This window comes from Physeter macrocephalus, chromosome 10, assembly GCF_002837175.3.
Source record: "Physeter macrocephalus isolate SW-GA chromosome 10, ASM283717v5, whole genome shotgun sequence".
NCBI lineage: Eukaryota > Metazoa > Chordata > Mammalia > Artiodactyla > Physeteridae > Physeter > Physeter macrocephalus.
The window spans coordinates 83,665,604-83,687,509 of record NC_041223.1 but is presented as its reverse complement, the minus strand read 5'-3'; the positions used below and the strand labels follow the sequence as shown (position 1 = coordinate 83,687,509).

The 21,906-nt window shown below is 44.0% G+C and overlaps 1 protein-coding gene across 3 annotated transcripts in view; it reads right to left on the bottom strand.

Moving 5' to 3' along the window:
• KCNQ5 (potassium voltage-gated channel subfamily Q member 5) overlaps positions 1-21,906 on the bottom strand; it is a 616,346-nt gene that overhangs the window by 98,165 nt on the left and 496,275 nt on the right. The window contains exons 8-10 of one of the 3 annotated variants that reach the window (XM_028494701.2): positions 13,254-13,348; positions 8,897-8,923; positions 3,990-4,046 (exon numbers count right to left, since the gene is read on the bottom strand). In XM_028494701.2, coding sequence (XP_028350502.1) covers positions 3,990-4,046; positions 8,897-8,923; positions 13,254-13,348 — 179 coding nt within the window. The remainder of the gene's footprint in view (positions 1-3,989; positions 4,047-8,896; positions 8,924-13,253; positions 13,349-21,906) is intronic. The other 2 variants (XM_028494702.2, XM_028494703.2) reach the window with 2 other exon arrangements.

The window sequence follows — 21,906 nt, the reverse complement described above, 5'->3', positions numbered from 1 at the left end:
ATGCGGTAACGGGGTCTATCTGGATCTTCCCACACTTTGGAGGCGCCCCTGCACAATTACTGCTGCGGTCCCAGAGGTGACCATTACGACTACAAAGGATTTAGCTGCCTCAGCAGGCATTCCCAACTTGGGTCCTTCCTCGAGGAGGCCTTAAGACCTGTCCCAGAGAGACAAAAACGAGCCGTGGATTGGCGGTGGGGGGGGAGACTGCTTACGATAACCCAATTCTTGATCAGCCCGAAATAATACGTGGCATCTTTAGAGGGCTCTCCTGGTTTGCAGGCGTTTCCCTCTTAGAGAGGAGCGTTCTCCATCTCACCATCATGGTCCAGGAACCTTGGAAGGCTGCGGTACTGAGGAACAGCAGTCAGCCCTAGGCCCTCTGGCGGAGGTGGTTTTACAAAACAGGAGGGCCCTTAGTGTCATAACAGCTGAGGCAGGGGGTGTCTGTGCCCTACTAAACGAGACAGGCTGCTTCTATAGTAATACCTCCGGCCAGGCTGAAGAAGACCTTCAGATTCTAAAGAAAAACATCAAATTAATAGAAGATTTAAAAGAGAGAGCAGGACAGGGCCCCAGCTGGCTTTCCAGCCTCCTCTCCTCTCTGGGGATCCAGATATGGACATGGCTATTGCCCTTGTTGGGACCATTAATCCTGATAGCCTTTGTTTTGTTGCTTGGCCCCTGCATTATTCACACATTATTGAAGTTCGCCTCCCGACAGGTTCAAAAGATTCAATTCCAAATGGTGCTACAACAAGGATACCAGGGGGTCGGCACAAGGACTATGTTGGAACAAGCCACCTTACCATTCCACGGTCTCGCATCTCCCTCCGTAAATACACCCTGACAGAGAGCGGGGAGCACTGGGCCTCAAGGCCCCACGATGCCCCGTCCAGCAGGAAGAAGCTAGGAATGGTCATCGCCCCTTTCCCCAGTAACCTGGGTTACTATGGCCCGAGATGAGGATAGGCAGATAGGTACTCATGAGCAGGGTGTTAAGGGGCCAAAGATTTGGCCCATAAATAAAAAGATGGGAGAATGTAGAGCCCTACATCAAGGACACAGGACAAAAACTCCGGAATTAACCGAGCCCCCATAGCAACTGTTGCCATGGTCTCTCCTAATCTAAACCGGACAGCCCCCCGACTCCATATTAGGCAAAATATTCACCATGTAGTAACCTTGAAGCATCCTGACCAATCACCTAGTGCCATCCTGCCAGCAGGAGTTTTGTCTTGAGGCTATAAAAGTTGGCTACTAGCCCACAAAGGGGGTCGGCTCTCCCTGGTCTATCAGGAAGTGGGCCCGCTGGGTTCTCAGCGCCCCTCACCATCTCTGCTCTTTGTTCTCAATAAACTCACTCTCTTCTAAAATACCTCATGTCTGGAAATTCTTTTTCCAACCCGTGCTCGGACCCCAACACTATATATGAAATAGATAGCTAATAAGAACCTACTGTATAGCACAGGGAACTCTACTCAATACTCTGTAATAACCTATATCGGAAAAGAATCTGGATAAAAGAGTGGATATATGCATATGTATAACTGATTCACTTTGCTGTACACCCGAAACTAACACAACATCGTAAATCAACTATACTCCAATAAAAATTTTTTAAAATGCATTTCTATTTTTATGCCAAAAAAAAGTGATGCTGTTATGGAGTGAGGGGCCCAGGATTCTCCAGGCCTGAAGCAGTGGACAGGAAGGGTCTGAGGCCCACAGTCTGGCTGCAGCCTTTGTGGGACATGGAGGCAGCGTTATCACAGATACGGATTATCCGAGACCAAGTGGAGGCCCTTTCTTTTCCACTTTCTGTCACGTCCACTGTCCCCAACTGCAGTGTGCAAACAGCAGATGTGTTTAGTGGATCTGTGCTGTGTAGGTAACAAGAACAGTAACATTGACTCTTCCATGCCTAGTTGCTTAACAAATGATGTTCTAAAAAGACACCACGTTGTGTGTGTGTTTACGTGAAAACACATCAAACAATAAACTGTGCTGGTCAGCAGGTCCTGGTAATGATAAACCCTCTGGCCATGCAGCTGACAGCTCCGATCTGAAGGGCAGACACAGCTGGGCGGCCGGACTGAAGGCACATGCAGAGAGCAGGCAGGCGGGTTGAAACGGGAGTCGGCGGTTCAGGGCTCTTAAGACAATCCCATCAGGCAAGGCTTTCTCTGTACTTGACCAATGTGTGATTACATGGTGGATTCATTCATCAATAGCAATAATAACATTGTAATGCTGCATCTTCTTATTCCCAGGCTAGGTTCTCCATGTTATCCAAAACTCACAATATCTAAACAAATCCTCAAAGGGATAGTGCTCAAAGTGTCTACTCTTTTCAAGCTTGTTTTTTTAATAGTAAAAACTTCAAACCTCTTTTCAGTTTCGGCCAATCTGTTCCAACATTTAAATTTATGATGATCTGGTTCAGGAACACACCACTGCACCTTTATTTAGATTAACGAATGGCTCGTCAACAGAGCTGCCATTACAAGTGTTCTCACTATACTTTATCTAATCCATTACCTTTTCTGGAACTAACAGATGCTAATTACTATAGAAAGTTGGGTTTAGTTAATATCAAATTATTTCTCAAGCTTTCAAGATATCTCTCTTTCCTTTGCCAACTGAATGAAGAGGAAACTGATAAAAACATCATAAAACCATTTAATATGAAATTTAGTTTTCTCTTTTTAAAAAATTTTAATTGCTAAAAAAAAAATCTAAAATAGGTATCAGCATTAAATCCACCATGGTTTATTTACAGTAACAAAATATTTAAAAACAATTGCTCCTATAAGAATATTTTTAAAAATTGCCCCTATAAAACATTTAATATTGTCTTTAAGAATTAATGGAAAGTGGAAATAATATTATTTTCTGAATATTAGTACTATTTAAGGCACTTAAGTTGATATAAATGAGTTCCAGGTGCCTCTTCCCCTTTTGTCCTTCTGAAGTACATGAATGTTTGCCAATGTCTAATGTTAAAAAAATTCTCTAGAACTATTTTAAAGTGAACTCAACATATTACACACTAAATTAGAAAAAAAAAAGATGTAATGTTTTCAGTCTTTGTTCTGACATAATTGTATGGCAGTTAAGAATAACATCCTAATCCAGAACTTTTTAGCCAAGCAAAATTTTCTTTTCCAAGGCAAAGATCTGTTCTTGTGTCCTCCTACAAAAAAGTCACTTTCATTTATTTTTCTAGTTCACTTCCCCTTTGGAAATCAACAGCGTATCCTGATTAGATGACTATTAAACGGATAAGGTGGCTGTTACTGAAAACACACACTGATTAAAAATATAGACTCTTCACTAGTCCACTGAAGTTTTCATTATTTTTTGGCTTTTTTCTGTGATACCTATGAACATGATTTTTGAGGAAGGTTCATGTAACAGTGTTTTTAGGTAGACTGCCAAAGATTATCCCCAAGAGACAACAAGGAGGTCTCTCTTTGGAGAAAGTGACCAAAAGGTTGCTGTGGTCATTGATGGTGTGCAGCCCCCTGTCAAGTTCAAATGGCCGGGAAGCAGCCGGCCACGGGATGATCCCTGCCAGGGACTGGGTGGCGTCATGGCATCCCCATGGGAATCCTCTCGGACTCAGAACCCTGGAGTTACTGGTACGTTTAATTAGGGCTTTAGCCCTTCACAGGACTAGCATCCTACAAATTCTCGCCTCTGGCACAATATGGCTATGGAACCAGGACAACCCAGTGGGTGCACAGCTCAGCACCGTCCCACCACCAGGAGGCGCTGCGCGGACCTGCCTGTTTGTCCTCAGGGCAGAGAGGGTCCAAGCAGGCAACAGGCAGCAGGGGAATTACGAGCGGGTGGGAAACCTCATTCAAGAGTCCTTAGAAGAGTGAGTCTGAGCAGGGCTCAGGAGGATGGCGGAGTAACCTGGTCATGCACCTGAGGTTAGTTGGCATTCTCAGATCTCATGTCAGTAGCCGGGATGCTGGTACCTCTGCTTCCATGAGGTGTGTATTCTGAAGAGCTTCTGCTTATGACTACAGACCTTACTAGGAGTGAGGAGACACAGCAGCAGTTACTAGGTGGTCACCACCAGGAAAGTGCTCAGGGGTTTGTGGTCTTTCTTGAAAAACAAAGCCATTTGGCTTCATTGTTTTTCATATGTTAGTACAAGGACTAGTTAAACACTAAGGACAAACTGTGTAATTTAATTGTGCTGCTCGAAACAGATCCAGTGCTCTTAATGGTTTAGCAGAAATAATTAGATTTGACATAGGTATTCCAAACGATGGTAGTCTATGTCTTAGCATCTGTTTCACACAAAAATAAGAATATAAATATTTTAGGATATAGCAACCTTTGTAATAAATAACAATGCAACATAGTATAAATGATGGAGGAGTAAAATATTCCAGAACTTTTAAAGATAAATACTTATAGGAATCAATGAAATAAATAACATTAATTGCTTTGAAATTAAAAAGATTCTTGATATGTATGAAGCCTGCAGTTGTAGTTAATATACATAACCAGTTGTAAGATAGAACGCATGTGCCGAAAGACAGAAGAAAATATTCCAGGTGGAATATAAGAAAAAAAGCATTTTTCTTGTATTAAGTCTTACTATGTGTTTTTAAAAGACTAAATCCTTTCCCTCTATCAATAAAGGTGAACAGAAGGAGAGACCATTTTAAAAAAAATGTTTTTGAAACAACCTAGCCTTTTGCCAATAAGGATACAAGTTGACTACACTGAAAAAAGAAAAAGGGTCTTGTCTTACTGAGTTTAGTTTAACCACACATGTAGATCATTCACTGTACACAGAAGAAAGAAAAGGTAAACAGTGGAAAATAAATTCAGAAGAAATATGAGTGCACAATGTTTTCTATCAGTGTTCTAGATTCTCTCCCAAGAGTCACACTTCTCAGAACCGAATAAAGGCAAGCACGCAGGAGCAGTTCCGGCAAAGCACCTGGTGGATCACAGCACAGGATGAAATGTAATAAAAGAGTATCACTTATGCTGTAACTTTTAAGACACCCATCTTTATAACAGTCTCACAACTACCTGTTAAAGCAACTTCAGAGAGAGACTACTAGGAAGTCCAGCAGGGTTCTCTTAATGCCTCATAAAGAGCGTTAAGGCAGTTTAACTACAAAGCAGGCATAGAGCCACCAAGTGCTGATTAAGGAGACAGAGTAAAGCAGAGGCAATGAGATTTACAGGTAATCCCCAAATCTCTGATGTATGATCTATATCTGTAGCAATAAAAGCTTAACAGGTAGGAAGAAGTAAAAGCTTTCTTGTACCATCGTGATGACTGACAACCTAATCAACCTTGTCAAGGAGGAAGAGAAAAAGGTGAGGATACCAGGTGAATCCAGCTGGATGGGTTTATAGGTAGATTCTCTTCTCAGAAAGTGACAATTTATTCCCAAACAGAGAACAGTCTAGCTTAAAAAAATGAGTTGGAAAAATTACTTAATGGGATGATTAATTAAAATAAAATCAATAGACACCATTTACCACCACATATGAGATTAGAACTGTTTTAGTGGGAAGACAGGGAAACAAGTGAATGATGAAATGATGCCCAAGAAGCTGTGTTTATGGCTTCAGCTGAGGAACAAAGCAGGCTCAGCTGAGATGAACGGGGATTCACACCTGACCCTGTACCCATGTTCACTCCTGTTCAGCTGAGCTAGATGAAAAAGCTCTTTTGGAGACTGACGAGTTGTATTTTTTTTCTTTTTTCGTTTTCGGCCACACTGTGTGGCATTCGGGATCTTAGCTTCATGACCAGGGATTGAACCCGTGCCCCTGCAGTGGAAGTCCTAACCACTGGACCGCCAGGGAATTCCCTGACGAGTTGTATTTTTAAAGAAAAATTTTGGATCTGTCACAAACAACATGTAACGATGTTGGGGCTGGGTGTCTTTCCTTATCCCGAGATGCTGTACATGAATTTTTAGAAAACATATCCTAACCTCAGTGTAGAAAGACAAAAATCTAACAAGAAAAGTCCCGAAGCAGGGAACCCAGTTCCCCAGGGGAGTACGTGAGCGTGTGTGGTGCCCACTCCATCCTGCAGAGAGAGGCCTGATCTACAGTCCTGGCCCCTCAGTTGGAGGGTGCCAGTGTCGGGCACTGGAGGGGCGCTGGCCGCTGTATTAGACTCTTCTACATCTGGGTCCCTCCCAGCTCTCAGAACAAAGAAACCTGCCCCCCAGAGGAAGTATTCCAGGCTCTGGAGGAGAACAGAGTTGGCTGCAGTGCATCTACGCTGGTCCATCTGAATCACATCAATACAGCCTTGGCCTAAGCAGTAAAGGCTCTGCACTTGGACTGGCTGGTCAGTCCGTCTGAACTTGGGTCCAGCGCCCACCGGCAATATTCTGGACCCAGAGCTGCTTCTTCCAAGGGGGAATTCTCATTAGGATGCATCTCCTTTGAGCGGATTCGCTGGGGTGAGGGCAACTTTGTTATTTTCTGAGATGTTGTTATAACTTGTTGTTACAATATACTGCATCCATTAGGCAGTCTTGTTCATTTCAGGGCCACAGCAGGAGGAAGAGAAGGTAATATTCAAGCGGGGCTGCAGCTTATTTCCTTCAGATTATTGACATGTTTTTAATTTTTCATTTTCTTTTTATATTCCTCCTCTTTACCTCTTTTGTTGGTGTTTTATCTCTCTTCGCATAAAGTACTGGAGGTCAGGGGCATTTCATTACTCCATCCAAGGGGTATTTATTGAGCACATGCCCTGTCATAGCTTCACACGCGGTGACGTGATGTGTAACTGGAAGGCAGCAGACCCGAGTGTGTGTGGGTGAAGCGTGAAGTAAGGCAGGCGTGCCGCGCACGAACACACGGTGTGTTCGTGGTGATTTCTGCCAAATGTCCAATGACCACAGAGAAGCCAGAAATCTGTGTGTGATTCTCTGAGTCAATAGCGCAGCTCAGTGGTTCCATGTGTATTCCATGTATATTCCATGTATACCTGCCTACAGGGGAGTGATCTTTGACAGCCTCAGTCCCAAGCACGCAGAATAGATTTTAATATCATGACATGTAAAACATTTGGTTGTAGTCGTTTTGGTTCGTGTTTGGACCGAGGGGCGGCGGCTAGACCACCTGGGTTTTCTGCCTGTGCTGCTTTGCTGACCTTGGAAGAAGTGCAGCACCACTGTCAGCCCGAGGTGGCCCCTCACTCAGCGCTGCCATGGAGGCTGTGCTGAAGCAAACACCTCCACATGATTTGCAAATGTCCCCTTTGGAGGATGAAACCGAGACAGGTGACCTGATTCTCAGGTAGCTGCGGAGTCCCTGCCAAAGAGGGTCTCTGCCCTTAGGACTTGGAGATAGTTCCTCTTTTTTTTTTTTTAACATTAACTGTAAATTGATAGGTTCCTCTTGGAGATAATCTGTAAAGGGATAGCTCCCAAGACAAGGAAAACTTCAAATGTCCCCAAAGAGACTAAAACAGCTTATAATGGCTATAATTTATTTTGTTTAACTTTTTTGAGTAGTTTGCACACAGAAGGAGGGTGGGGTTTGCATGGAGTCTACACAAAGGAATACCAGAGAGTCAGGGCTATTCAGCCTGCCTCTTCCAGGGTCTAATGCCCAGAACCTCTCTTTGGGCGCAAATATCTCTAAAATGGAGAAGAGCAACTCTTCAAGCTATTAAAACTTTCTGGAAATACCACCCAGGAATAGCCCATGCCTTCTGCTATCTGCCACATAAGAGGAGGGTCTCTAGCACCACCCCCTGTGTAGGCTTTCCCTACCGTGGAGGAGTGGCCGCGTCCGACCGTGCCTGCCTCCCATCGTGAACGAATGCGTTTATGTTTCGGTTCATAAGCGTTTTAAGTGTTAACTGAGATAGTGCAGAAATGGATGACCCAGAGACTCATCACCTCAAGAGAACTCTCAAAACTGATTTCAGGACATGAATAAATGTGTCATTAGTATAGCAGTACCGAGCTAAAGGAACAACCCCTGACCAGCCCTGGGCAGGGGTTGCCTGTGTTTCCTCATTACTAGAACGGGTGGCAATGACAGGAAAAGCCTTGTGTCCCCTGTGGAGAGGAATTCCAGGTGCCTGGGACTCCCTGCTGGTTCTGCCTCTGTCCCCCCTTACGCCACCTGCGCTGGGACCTGCCTGCTCTGTCCTCCAGGGCTCTGCTCCCAAACCCAGACCTTCCCTGGCACTCAGGAACCCAGATTAAAATGTTCTCTTTCAGCTCCTTTTCCCTCTGGGTCTAGTTTTCTGCTATTCAGTCTGATACAGCATTTCCTTCTAAGGCACGAAAGAATGACCATACAGCGTAGCTGATCTGGTGAAGTGTCCAGGAGGATTATCTCCTTCCTAAAGGAAGGGGGACTACTCGTTTGGATCAGATCACCTGAGTAGACCTCAGCTCTGAATGAGCGCGAGATGTTGCACAGAGAGTGTTCTTACCTCCTGGACACGGTGTGCATTTTGTCCCTCACTCCCACCCCCTCCCCAAACCATACAGTTTCTCACTTTAAAAGAAGGACCCTGGTGAAGGGGAGTATATCTTATCCTGCTTCATGGGATTTGAATACTTGGGTAAGACTTCTGTCTGGGAAAACAGGAGCAAGGAACAACCAAAGACCATAATTATTATTTTCACCCCAAACATCCCATGCCCTGCAGATTGTAAAAAGCAGTGAGTGAGTTAGGGAAAGACACTTATGCTCCCAAGGGGGAAAAAAAAAATCAATAAAACAGCAACCTTTGCAGGCAATCTTGTGAAAAGTCCCTTTTAACCACCTTGTATTTGTTGACTGATTTTACTCACACGATACGCATTTAAAACATGTTAGGCATCAGATTTATCAACAAACACGAAGCAGAGCAGAAGTCACAAACCTGCTTGATGCTTCCCCTTGTTCTTTCCTCCAGGTGCGTGCAGACAGAAGAAAAATGACGATAAATGGTGAATACATTTATAGCGCTTGATAATGACCAAATTGGAGACTGGGGAATGAAGTACCTTAATTAATCCTTTTCGAGGAAGAGCCATACAAGCAAGACACTTTATCATAAATGTACCCAACTTTTTGACATATATTCTTGGTGGGACAGACCCGAGATAGCACAGCACCAATACCGCCCACACGTGACCAAAAACTATAGACTCTTCATCAGCCTAAGTTACCCATGGTTTAGGCAAAGTGGTTCTGGTCTAAGCAGCATCAGCAGAGACCGTCAGAAGGGCGGCGCGGGTTGTGCCGAAGCTGGAGTCCCTGTGGTTCAGGCGGACTCAATCTGGGTTAGTTCATCTGTGACCGTGGTCTCGTGTCTCCGTCACTTGTTGGGGCAGATTTTGTTTTTGTGCTGTACCAAGTATGAATGCCCTTGCAGGACATCAGGCACACAGACAACCTAGCTCAGTGTTGGGTGGTCTGTCTAATAGGCCACTTTAGCACGTTCGGGTCTACGCAACACGGCATGGGGTCCCTGCTCTTGGCAAATGCGCCGTGTCCTTGGGCAGGAGTCTTGCTTTCTTGCGGGTCTCGGTGCTCTTATGAATAAACTGAAGGCGCTGGAGCTGGTAACCTCTGAATTCTAACCCTAAGGTACCACGTGGCACCCTAGGAGCTTGATGACTCCCTGAAGCTTCATAAACGATCTGACTCATTTCCCAGAATAGCACATTTACCTGTGCTTCACCCCTGCCATAGCCTTCACTCCCTTTGAGATGAAAATCAAGAAGTGAGTTCCTTCTCTAAATCCTTCTGTTGTTAAAACAAAACTTGGAAATAGCAACTGCTAAGACCTCCAACGTGCACGTGAGAGACGCACTGGACCAGAAGGGAGAGTGTCCAGCAGGTCTGAGCAGCGTGGCCTCTCCCACCCCGCACGGCCGTCACACCACCCCACTCCCTGGGATGAGCATGCCGAGTCAGCGCATCCCACCGTATCTCTAAACTGGGGGGACGAGAGCCCGGGTTGGTGTTTTTACTGATAACGTCATCGATGCTGCTGCTGCTTTTGATAATACAATCTCTTCCCTAACCAGCTGTTTAAAATTTCAGCCCCGAATGCTCCTCCAATTCCTTCCCTACTTTACTTTTCTCTTTAGCACTTACCATCATCTATTCTATTATATATTTTGCTTATTTATTTTTACTGTCTCTTCCTAGTATCTCTTGAATATACACTCCCTGAGGCCTGGGGTTCTGTTGGTTTTTCTCCTCCACTGCTGCATTCCCTGTGCCTGGAACAGTGCTGTGCACACAGTCGGTGCTGTAGGGGAGCAGAATGTGGCACCCCCAAAATCTGGCACCCCAAAGTGTGTCTCTTTGGCATGAGGATAAATTCAGGCTGATTCTTTTTAAGAGACAGAAGTCTCAGCAAGTTTTTCTTATCTCTCCCTTAACTGCCTAAAAGAATTGAGATGAAGTGCCTGTTCCCCCCGAATAGGGCTGTCACCAGAGAGGTCTGTAAGGAATACGGGCCAGGCGTGGTGGGGACTCAGCAGGGCCTGGAGGTGACAGTGTCTCCATCGGAGGGACCCTGTCCCTTGTCTCTTCTGGCCCAGGAAACACCCGCTTCCCCATCCCCGTGTGAACTGCCCTTCTCCCCTCTGAGTCCCAAGCAAGCACCCGCAACCTCCTCCTTTGTCTTTAGCTGAAGATGGTGGTGAACGAGAGGCTTTCGCCCATTTGGGGGGATTACTCAGTTTTCCTGGGTCTCTCCTGCGTATACGTGTTGTTTAACTCTTGTTTGATTTTCTCCTGCTAATCTGTCTCACGTCAATTCAACCCTTAGACCAGACAGAAGAACCCAGGGGAGCAGAGGGAAAGTCTTCCTCGCTGACTGTGCTCGATGCGCGCTGACTGCACGAACGCACAGATGCGCGAGCGACCTTTCCCTGCAGAAGTTCTTCAACCCCGAGCGCTACAGGAAATACACGACGTAAGGAAGAAGTTGTGGTCTATCTCTTACGGTATCACCCTGCACTCGCTAAGCCAGTTAGTTATAAATGTAAAACGAACCCTCTAAGTCACTGTAAATTATTCTCCTCACAAACCTACACATTTGATTAAAGCGGGATCGCTTCCAGAGCAAAGGTTCTGAACTTGGCTTCAGGGAGTTTGTGAATACATTATAATTTGGAGGCAGAGTTTTGGTTTTTTATGCGTTGAATATCTTTCTTGGGAAAGAGTCCATAATTACCACCATGTTCTTAATCGTTTAACAAAGAACAACAAAGATTAAGAATCACTGCAGTTTGGAACAGTAAACTACGGCTGAAGGGAGAGGTGCGGGGACACTGCTTGTCCTTCTGGGCAAAGAGCCGCGTTCCTCAGTAAACAAGGCCGAGACCCAGAGGCTAAGGATGGTGCAGGGAGAGGAGAGTGGGGCTGGGGCCTGGTGGCTACGGTGGGACAGGATGGAGGCAGGTGTCCGCATACACGCTCCTCCACCCCTGTCCCCACTAGAAACAGGGAAAACAACAGAAAAAAGAGAGAATGATGGGAGTAAAATAATAGTTTATGCACTGGGAGAATCTGACTCATTACTGAATAGTTTTTCCAGGCTGCAGGATGACTTTTAATCCAAAAACTGCACGAAGTGGGAAGCCAAATAATCACATATAATAAAATAATAGCCCACGCGCTCCTGTCACTTGGGAACTTTCTTTTTTTTTCCCCCGCTAGCCTTTTTACACATTACCTAGCAACCTTCATAAAGACAAGACGTACAAGTTCCATGCAGTTCCCGTTTTTGATTCATACCCTCAAGGAACAGATGGCACAAGAGTTATATTCCCTTTTTGTTTTAAAATACTACACCTTAGAAAGAGTCTAATTCTCAAAAAGGGAATTTCACTACATTTTAAGATCTAAATGCAAAGCAACTTCTCATCCATATGTACACTAGGCCGCACCTGCTCTAACAACCTGGGGTCAATGAATCTGTGTCGAAGGTGCTGGCGCAGGTTTGACCCTGACCTCTAGGAGGTGTGTCCCATAGGGTCAGAGGTGACCTTCGCCAGCTCTGGTCCTTTGCCTTGTGGATGGGAAGCCAAGGCCCAGGGCCGGGCAGGGAAGCAAAATGACAGATCCCGTGAGTTCACAATGGCCCCGCAGACCTCCTTGGAGGCGGCGGCTCCGGAGAACCGGCCGTGAGGGCCTCCCCGGCTGGTTCTCTTGCACTTTGGTAAGAAGAGGTTTCTCTGAGTTACACTAGTCAGCTGCCTCCAATCCCGTGAAGCCACTGGGACTAAGGCCTTGATGGGCTCTGAAAGGAAACAGCAGGTGCCCAAAGGCACGACGTCAGCTGAGCTGTCCGAGAACTCTGCACAACCCGGGGACCGACTACTAGTCCAGCAGATGACTCACGGGGGGCCGTCCCTGGCTTACTTGCTTTTCTTGTTTCACCGAGGATTTCTTTCATTAAATGGTGATTATGGTTTAGTCTGCGAGCTGAACTGGAGTCCAGGCTTCTGGGACTAAGGATTGTTTGGGAATTAAAGATGCTGCGGCAATCGTCAGGCCTGTGCACGACCTTTCCAGCCCCCTCCCCTCTAGGCACAGAGGGGCTGCACCTCCCTCCCGGTCCCCCCCGCCCCCAGCTGAAGCACGGCTGGGTGACCTGCTTCGGCCAATGAAATGCGAATGGAAGTAACATCTCTTTAAAATTTTGAATGTTAATTCCAAGTTGTACTCTGAGTGGTCCTATCACCTCACTGTACTCCAGCTCTTCTCTTCTTTCGCTGCTGATGTTGGTTTGATCTGCAAGTGAAAGCTCAAGGCCCATCCTGTAAGGGGATCCCGAGGAGAAATGACCTTAAGGGACTTAAATGTGCAGACGTGATGCTCCCCAAGCAGCCCCGCCTGGGGTCATGGGATGGGGGAAGTTTTAAACAGTCATTGTTTTTCAAGAACCAAGGCACTTACCTTAGGAATTCTGGTGGGCTTTACGAAATGAGATATTAGAAAATAAGCATGAAATAGTAAAAATAAATCTCTATAGAGTTTAGATTCTTTTCATATTTAAACCCAGTCTGTGGATGGAGAGGAATGATACAGAATCCATTTAGTTTTGTACCTGAGTTGTTACCAAACAGCTCTGAATATTTCAAAGAGCAACAGAGAATAAGACAAGCCCCGAATCGACACCTGTGCGTGCGTGCGTGTGTGTGTGTGCGTGTGTGGTTTGCTTTACAAACTTAAGGAAACGCGACTACAGCCCCGACTGTCGCACTGACACCTACTTGGTGGGGCTGCAGGTGTGCAAGGCCTTCAGGTGCGGCTTCCAGGTTGCAACGGAGACAGATTTCTCGTCGGCTGCATAACTACGCCAAACGCACTGCACGCGGCATACGCGGGGACATAAGAAAGAAAAACAAAAGAGAGGAGAGAGAATGTAATGAAAAGGGAGATTAGTAAATTAATACAGATTAAGCATCTTTTCCTTGCCATGTTCAGCCCTGATAAACGTCCGAAGGGTGAAGAGGCTTGGGTGTTTTCGCCTGGCTGTGAAATATACTCCACCACATCCATAGGATTGCTTTTCAAAATAACTCACATCAGAAGCAGAAGTACCACAAAGCATAACACAGAGGAGTCTGGGGATTGGTTAGGGAGAGACGTGGGAGGTGAGCTCCCCGAGTGTGACCGACTGTGCATCCTGGGAGCCACTGCGTGCCCTTAATCCCCACTTGTAAGATAGAGGCAAAGGACCCTGGAAATCCATAAGGCAACTTACTAGTAAAATCCATAAGGCAATTTACTAGTAAATTAACTAGTAAACTGACGACCACCAGGGCAGGTTAATGATGTAGTGAAATCCCCTGCGGTTGAACCATCCTGTACTTCTAAGGCTAACCATGAAGGTGGAGATAAGAGGCAGGCCTAAAACAAGGTGGGGAAATGTATTCTCACGAATGTGATCGGAAAGCACGTAAGGATTTAATGCTGGGGTCTAAGAACACATTTATAGCTCTTCGATGTGAAACACAAGCTCTGTGTACTTCATATAATTATACCTGATATATATATAAAATACAAAGTATTTTCATGTAATCCCCACAGAGTGTGGATTAAGACCCTTATGGCCCTTATTCTGTAGAAGAGAAAATAAAGGCTCAGATAAATTAAGAGGTTAACACAAGGCTGTCAGAGGTGAGACATCACCTCAGGTTGCCTGGCTCTTGGTCTTAGGATCCCTCCACGGCCCTTTGCTGACTGCTGGGTGACGGTTGTTGGAACCCCTCTGAACTGTCCATTTCAGAAGCTGCCTGAACTTACTTTCCATAGAGAATTTGGTGAATCTCTTCCTTTGCAATAGGTCTGCAAACATCTCTAGTGACCAAGTGTTTACACCACTCTCCTGAGAGGAACATTTTTATTATAATTCATAAATCAAAACATTCTATTTTGTGTGACTAATTCATATAAACAGGTCATGCCCCTGCTGTCTTACCATCATTCATGATTTTGAAACCTACAATAAAGAAAACAGTGACCTAATAATATTCCTTTTCCTGACAATATCATTGAATACATGTGTGCAGAAAAAAGAGCTAAAAATTGACATAACTAATTTGGAAAACTCTGGCTGTATCTATTAAAGCTGAAGTATATATTCCCTACGATACAGCTACACACTCCTGCATGTATACTCAACAAATATGCTCACATAAGCTCATCAAAAGATGTGTACTATAATGTTCAAAACAGCACTACTCTTTTTTAAAAATCTTAATATGAATTTTCTTATTTGTTTACTTATTGAAGTATAGTTGGTGTACAGTATAAGTTACAGGTATACAATAAAGTGATTCACCATTTTTAAAGGTTATACTCCATTTACAGTTATAAAATATTGGCTGTAATCCCCATGTTGTACAATATATTTTTGTAGCTTATTTATTTTATACATAATAGTTTGCACCTCTTAATCCCCTCCCCCTATCTTGCCCCTCCCTCTCCCCACTGGTAACCACTAAGTTGTTCTCTCCATCTGTGAGTCTAAAGAGCACTACCCTTTTTTTTTTTTTAAAATATTGGAATATAGTTGATTTACAATGTTGTGTTACTTTCAGGTGTACAGCAAAGTGATTCTGTTATACATATACATATACCTATTCTTTTTCAGATTCTTTTCCCTTATAGGCCATTACAGAGTATTGAGTAGAGTTCCCTGTGCTCTACAGTAGGTCCTTGTTGGTTATTTATTTTATATATAGTAGTGTGTACATGTTAATACCAAACTCCTAATTTATCCTTCCCCCGTACCTTTCCCCTTTGGTAACCAGAGGTTTGTTTTCTGTGTCTAAACAGCAGTACTCGTAATAAACCAAAGCTGGAAATGCTCAAGCAGCCGTCAGCAGGACCATACATGGGTGAGCTGTGGACTGCTAGCACAGTGGAGCAGCACACCGGAACAGTCCACTACGACCACACCCAACAGTGTGGATGAACTTTACATGAATACTGATGAGTGAGAGAAACAAGACACAAAAGAGTACCTGTGGTGTGACTCCACTTCCATAAAGGACAGAAGCAGGGAAACCAATCCCTGCAGTTAGAGGGCAGCGGGGCAGCTCCCCCAGGGGCAGCGGTGGAGCGAGGGTGCATGGGGTGCTGACCACCATCTGCCTCTTTCTCTGGCTGCTGCTGACAACGGCAGCGCAGTTTTCTAGGGTCTGTGCTGCATTCCCTACGCACCTTACACTTCAATAAGATTTTCAAGAAGTGATATAAAAAACTAGGAAGATATATGCTAGGACCTGAGGGTTTTTATATTATTAAGGAAGGTTTAAATAATTGAAGCCAGCTTCCTTGCCTGGAGGCTTCATCACATGGCTCATGTCGGTTGAACCTACAAATCTCTCAGAACGTATGCTAAGCATCTTAGTATCTTACAGAGAACAAAGCAGTTGTTATTGTAGCATCTTGAAATGTTAGTTTTGGCAAGTGCTGTACACTCACAATCTACAGAGTGATTCAGAGTAATCAATAAAGACACATGGGTTTATTATCGCAGCTTCTTCTGTAGTGAAGGCCAGAGCCCCGCTGGTGCTGCTTTAATTAAACAACTTTAATAGAAGGCATCAGATATTTGTGGACTTGGATACTGTGGAAGCAGGACTCACTAGAAGTGAGAAGCACACAGCAGGCCTGGGCATTATTAGATATCAGTGGAAAAAAACCCCAAACAACAATAAGACAAAAAAGGGGACCAGGGCTTCCCTGGTGGCGCTGTGGTTGAGAGTCCGCCTGCCGATGCTGGGGACGCGGGTTCGTGCCCCGGTCCGGGAAGATCCCACGTGCCGCGGAGCGGCTGGGCCCGTGAGCCGTGGCCGCTGGGCCTGCGCGTCTGGAGCCTGTGCTCCGCAATGGGAGAGGCCACAACAGTGAGAGGCCCGTGTACCGCAAAAAAAAAAAAAAAAAAAAAAGAAACCTGTGCTCCGCGGCGGGAGAGGCCGCAACAGTGAGGGGCCCGCGTACCGCAAAAAAAAAAAAAAAAAAAAAGGGGGGGACCAAGACATTACCTGCCAAAGTTATAAAGAACTGGGGGCAAAAGTGGCCACGCTTAGAAAATTGAAAATTTTCTTAACAATGAGATCTGGCTTCTTGCTCTTTTTCTATCAAATTGATCGCAACACCTAAGCTCCTACTCCCTTCATTAGCAACAGAGGGCAAGTGGCATCTCCCTCGGGGCTGATACCAGTCCGCAGTCAAGCGGCAGTGGAGTGGGCACCTATTAATCTCATCCTCTAATCACTCTGTCCTGGCCTCAGCTCTCCCTCAGCTTCTGGAAGCTGAACCCAAGGCCACAACCATGTGATCAAGGAGCCGACGTTCCTCTACTTAAACTAAAATCACACAGTGGTAGGCAAGAGAAAGTGCCCAGGGGGATTTAATTTACATGGCACCCACACTCCCAAGGAAGAGTCACCAAAAAGCAACATGAAAGCCAAATTCACCATTTACTATGCGACCCTGGTGCTCAAGGTAGCCAAACAAGTTCACACTTTGGTCTAGAGCTATAAGCGCAATGTCAGTATAGTTACATTTCAGGGAGTATTTAGTTTGCACTGTCTGGAGCATTACAGCTATGGCACATTTGACCCTTTCTGGAAACTTTAATTCCAGCTGAACATCCAAAGGTATAATCAACATGGAATGATTTTTTTCAAGGTATAGAATTTAAGAAGCCGGAGAATGAAAACATTTAGGGTGAAAACCAGAAATATCCCTTTCCCCACTTTACTTCTCACTCGTTTTTGTTCCTTAGTGGCAACCCCTTCAACTCTTATAGCTTCTGTTTCTAATTTTAAGAATCCTTATTTTTAAGAACTCTTCTCATATTTCTTTGAGGTTTTTAATTTTCTTACCATGGAAGATAGTGACATAGCCATATACACACCTTCCCCTGATCTCATCCTACCAACAGTTTTTAGTTAATTTTAGTTAACTTTTAGTTAAGTGTTTAGTTAGTTAACACTACTTAGTGTTTGCGTTACTTTGACCACGTAACTACTGTTCCCAGCTCAGCAATGTGATGTACCATTGACTTCCTTTTTCTTTCCTGTGTAATTTATTTTGGCTTTTCTTGGAGCTAGCATTGCCCTATTTTAATTTCTTGATTTGCCTTTATGTACCTAGGAGGAAAACATTCCTGAACTCTCCAACAGAACTCTAAAGTTCCACTTGTCAGATACATCACGGAAGCTGTGTCTCCTTGCCGACCTCCCTCCAGCTCTCTGCTCTCCGGCCCTGCATCTCCGGCCCTGGGACAGCCCCTCAGCAACAGCCTAGAGGTCCCCTCACTCCTCCCTGGGTGGGATCTCTTGTTCCCGGGACACCACGTCTCCTTCCTTTCTGGGTTCATCTCCTTGCTTTGGAGGATTAATTCTACCCAAGTAGCTTCTCCTGTTTTTCTTTTTCTTTTCCTTTCTTTTCCATTTCAGCTTTATTGAGGTATAACTGACCTATACAGTTGTGAGATCTTCTAAGCTTACATCATGGTGATTTAATATATGTACACATTATGAAAGGGTTCCCCCCATCTAGGTAATTAACACATCCATCACCTCACGTATTTATTTGCTTGTTTGTTTTTTGGTGTGAGAACATTTTGTTTGTTTGTTTTGGTGGTTTTTTTGAAATGCATTTTTAAAGACATTTTATTTTACTGCTATATTGGAGTATAGCTGATTAACAATAGTTGTGATAGTGTCAGGTGTACAGCAAAGTGATTCAGTTATACATATACATGTATCTATTCTTGGTGTGAGCACATTTAAGTTCTACAGTCTTAGCATATTTCAATTATACAACACTGTTATCAACTATAGTCACCACATTTCACATTATATCCTCAGGGCATATTCATCTCATAGTGAAAAAGTTTGTATCCTTTTACCCTACTTCCCCCACCTTCCAGCTCCTGGCAACCACTTTTTGCTTTTGTTTCTAGAGGTTGACTTAAAAAATTTTTTTAGATTCTACGTATAAGCGAGACCACGCAGTATTTGTCTGTCTCTGTCTGGTTCTCTCACTCTGCATAATAACAAGGTCCATCCGTGTGTTGCAAATAGCAGGTATTCCCTTCTTTCTCATGGTTGAATAATATTCCATTGTGTATATATACTGCAAAGGAAAACAGTATGGAGGCTCCTCAGAAAATTACAAACAGAACAGCCATATAATCCAGCAGTCCCACTTATACGGTATATATCCAAAGGAAATGAAAACAAGATATCTGCACCCCCACGTCCACTGCAGCATGATTCACAACAGCCAAGATACGGAAGCAACCCAAGTGCCCATCGGTAGATGAACTGATAAAGAAGATGTGGTATTAGCTTCTCTTCTTGAGTAAGAGTAAATGGTAGGTAAAGTTTTGAGGTTTTGCATATCTGAAAGAGTCTTCATGTTACTCCCATACTCCATGAATAATTTGGCTGAATATAGAATTCTAGATTGGAGATAATTTTCCTCCATAATTTTGAAAGTACTGTTCCACTGTCTTCTAATTTTAAGGTTACTAATGAGAAATCCATGCAATCCAGATTCTGGACCCTTTGGGTATGTTCTGCTCAGAAAGCATTTAGGATCCCCTTTCTTGCAGGAGTTCTCATATTTCACAAGGGCGTCCTCAGTGTGAAGCTTTTTGTTCACAGTGCTGGGTCCTTGGGGGGCCTTTTACTGTGGCCCCTCCTGCCCTTCATTTTTGGGGAACCAGAATATAATATTTATTTGATAAAATTCCACACTTAGTTTCCCTGTATTCTTTGTGAGGTACTTCTGTTGGCTGAATATTTGATCTCCTGGAAGTGTCATCCAATTTTCCTACTGTTTTTTGTTTTATTTTTCATCTCTTTTTATTCTATTTTTGGGGAGATTTTCACAGTTTTATCTCCTTTTCTGTTTTCTTCTTTTTCTGCTCTCATGTTTTCCACATCTAGGAATTTTTTTTTCTGAATCTGTCCTTATTCATGATTAAAGCATTACAAAGGCTGTATAAGCTCTGTATATGTGGCTTGAGTTTATTTTAGTGGCCTCACTTTGGAAGGCTCAGTTCTTTCACCAGAGGAAGCCAAAGTTTCAATACATAATTTGTTTTTCTTTTGGGCCAACTAATTTCCCCAGAGCAGCATCTTCTACTCCCTTCCCTCAGGAAAATAAGCCCACCTGTCAGCATTCATTTCACAAACTTGTACTTAATTCCCCTGTTTCTGTTTCCAATAAAGCACCTTGGCTCCACCCTGAACTGGTCCAACCTCTCTAGAAGGAAACCGCTCACACAGAACTTCTGAAGGATCTTGAAATGCTAATCCCCAGGCTTCAGTGATGTATATGTGAGGCTTCTTCGAGTGGGATTCAGATTCCGACACCAGGGACCTGAGTCCTACCTCTTGCCAAGTCCCTAGGCTTGTCCTGGGGATCAAGTGACATAATGTAGCAGAAACACTCTGCACAACTGTGCATAGAAGCCCTTCACAAGTCTTAGGCATTATTAATAAAAGTGGTGACATTGGGGCACATATTCAAAATGTTACTGAGGGCTGCTTTCTTTTCCTACACTGCTCCGCTTGAAAGGAAAATTTAATTTAAATGAATCATACAAAGATGTTGACACAACTGAGTTTTCTGCAAGCTGCTGGGGTTTCAAACTTTTCCCTAAAACCCTGAAACGCTGGTTAATTTAGTTGTCTCACCGACTGAACGACAAAGCAATCTGGGCATCTCCAGTGTCCTTTACAAAGACAGCGGCTCTGGCTCCAAACAAACGAGACTGGTCTTGGTCTTGATTCTTTGTGTGATCAGCAAACCAAGGCAGTTTTATTGGGTAAGAAAATGCATGGATCAGCAAATGAAGCTTGTTGTTTAATCTAAAGCATCCTTAAAATAAACATCTACAATCTATAATCTAAAGCCTAAAGCCCTGACTTCTGGCTATGGGTTACAGCAAGGAAAAACAATGAATACATTTAATAATTATATCATTATTCTTATGTCTAATAAATTACACTTGGACAGAGGAACAATCACTTTTTAAATTGGTAATTAATGAAACTATGATTAGATTTAAAGGTATTCTTGAACATTTCAAGCCTTTCATTTTATATTGTTTTTGGTTCAGAACAACACATAAGTTAGAGTTTTAAGTAAAAAAAAAATTAATGATTTCACTCCACAGTTACCTACCTTGGTACAAGTTCAATTACTGATAATATATATTACATAACTCAGTTCCATAAAATAAAAATCTAGATCTTTAAGTAAACTTTGCAATCAGCCTCTTCGCTTTTTACAGCTGACCTCAGAGGAAGGCCTTGCCTTGCTTTGGCTGTTGGCCAAAGGCTGTTGGTATAAATGCCTCCGGTCCAAAGACTGCCTGGAGGAATGGTAATCTGTTTTCAAGTTCAATTGGAAATTTTTTTTTTTTTTTTGCACAATTTGGTAGTTAATAATGATGAGATAGATCTGAAAGTCCCTCCTATTATTCTCTGTGTCTGTCTTGTGCAGTATGATAGCCAGTAGCCGTGTATGGCTACCGAACACTTGAGACGTGGCTGGTGCCTCCCAGGAACTGAATTTCTAAACGTAAACAGCCACCTGCAGCTCTTGGCAACTGTTTTGGGCAGCAGAGCTGGAAGCTCTGTGTCATCACAAGGGATCCATCCCTCAGAAATTCCTCAAAGGGCTCACTTTCCAACAGGACGGCCAATGGTCTAAGATTTTTTTGATGCAGTCCCCTTTCATACCCAGAAGTATCAAGGATCTGTACACAGAAGTGGTTGTACTTCGAGTACATGCTGATTGAGGAAACATACAATACAAAAAGCTAGTAAATAATTTCGTGAGGATCTTAAATAAGTTTGAACTTTATGCATGCCAACAGCACGGCCAGGCTCCTGAGAGCAGGCAGCCTAGGTATGTGTAAGGTGTACCACTGGTTCCCTGTGTGGACAGGGCTTGCTGCCCGAACGGATGCAAGGCACCCAGGGAGTAGCTCTGCATTCACAGGCTGGAAAGCATTCTTCCAGAACTGAAAGGTGAATACGTTAAAGAGCAACTGAAAGATAAAAACAGCAAGGAGGAAGATGCATTAGAAGTACAGGGACACCTCATAAGCAGTTAAGAAGCTCCAAAGGGTGGAGGCTCTCTGTTGGGGCATTTTGTGTGCACCCCGGCGTGTGTGACGTCCCTTTTCATCATGGCCCCGTCATTCGGCCTCAGATCTTAAACTCCTACGACTCAGGGAGCTTTCCTTCAGGAAAACAAAGTTTACTTTATCTTTGGCGCCCCTTTAAAACCCAGAAATTTTAAAACTAGAGCCTCTCAGTGGTGTGCATTACACGTCATGCGCAATGGTCAGGAGTCACAGAACAGTTTGCTCTAAACACT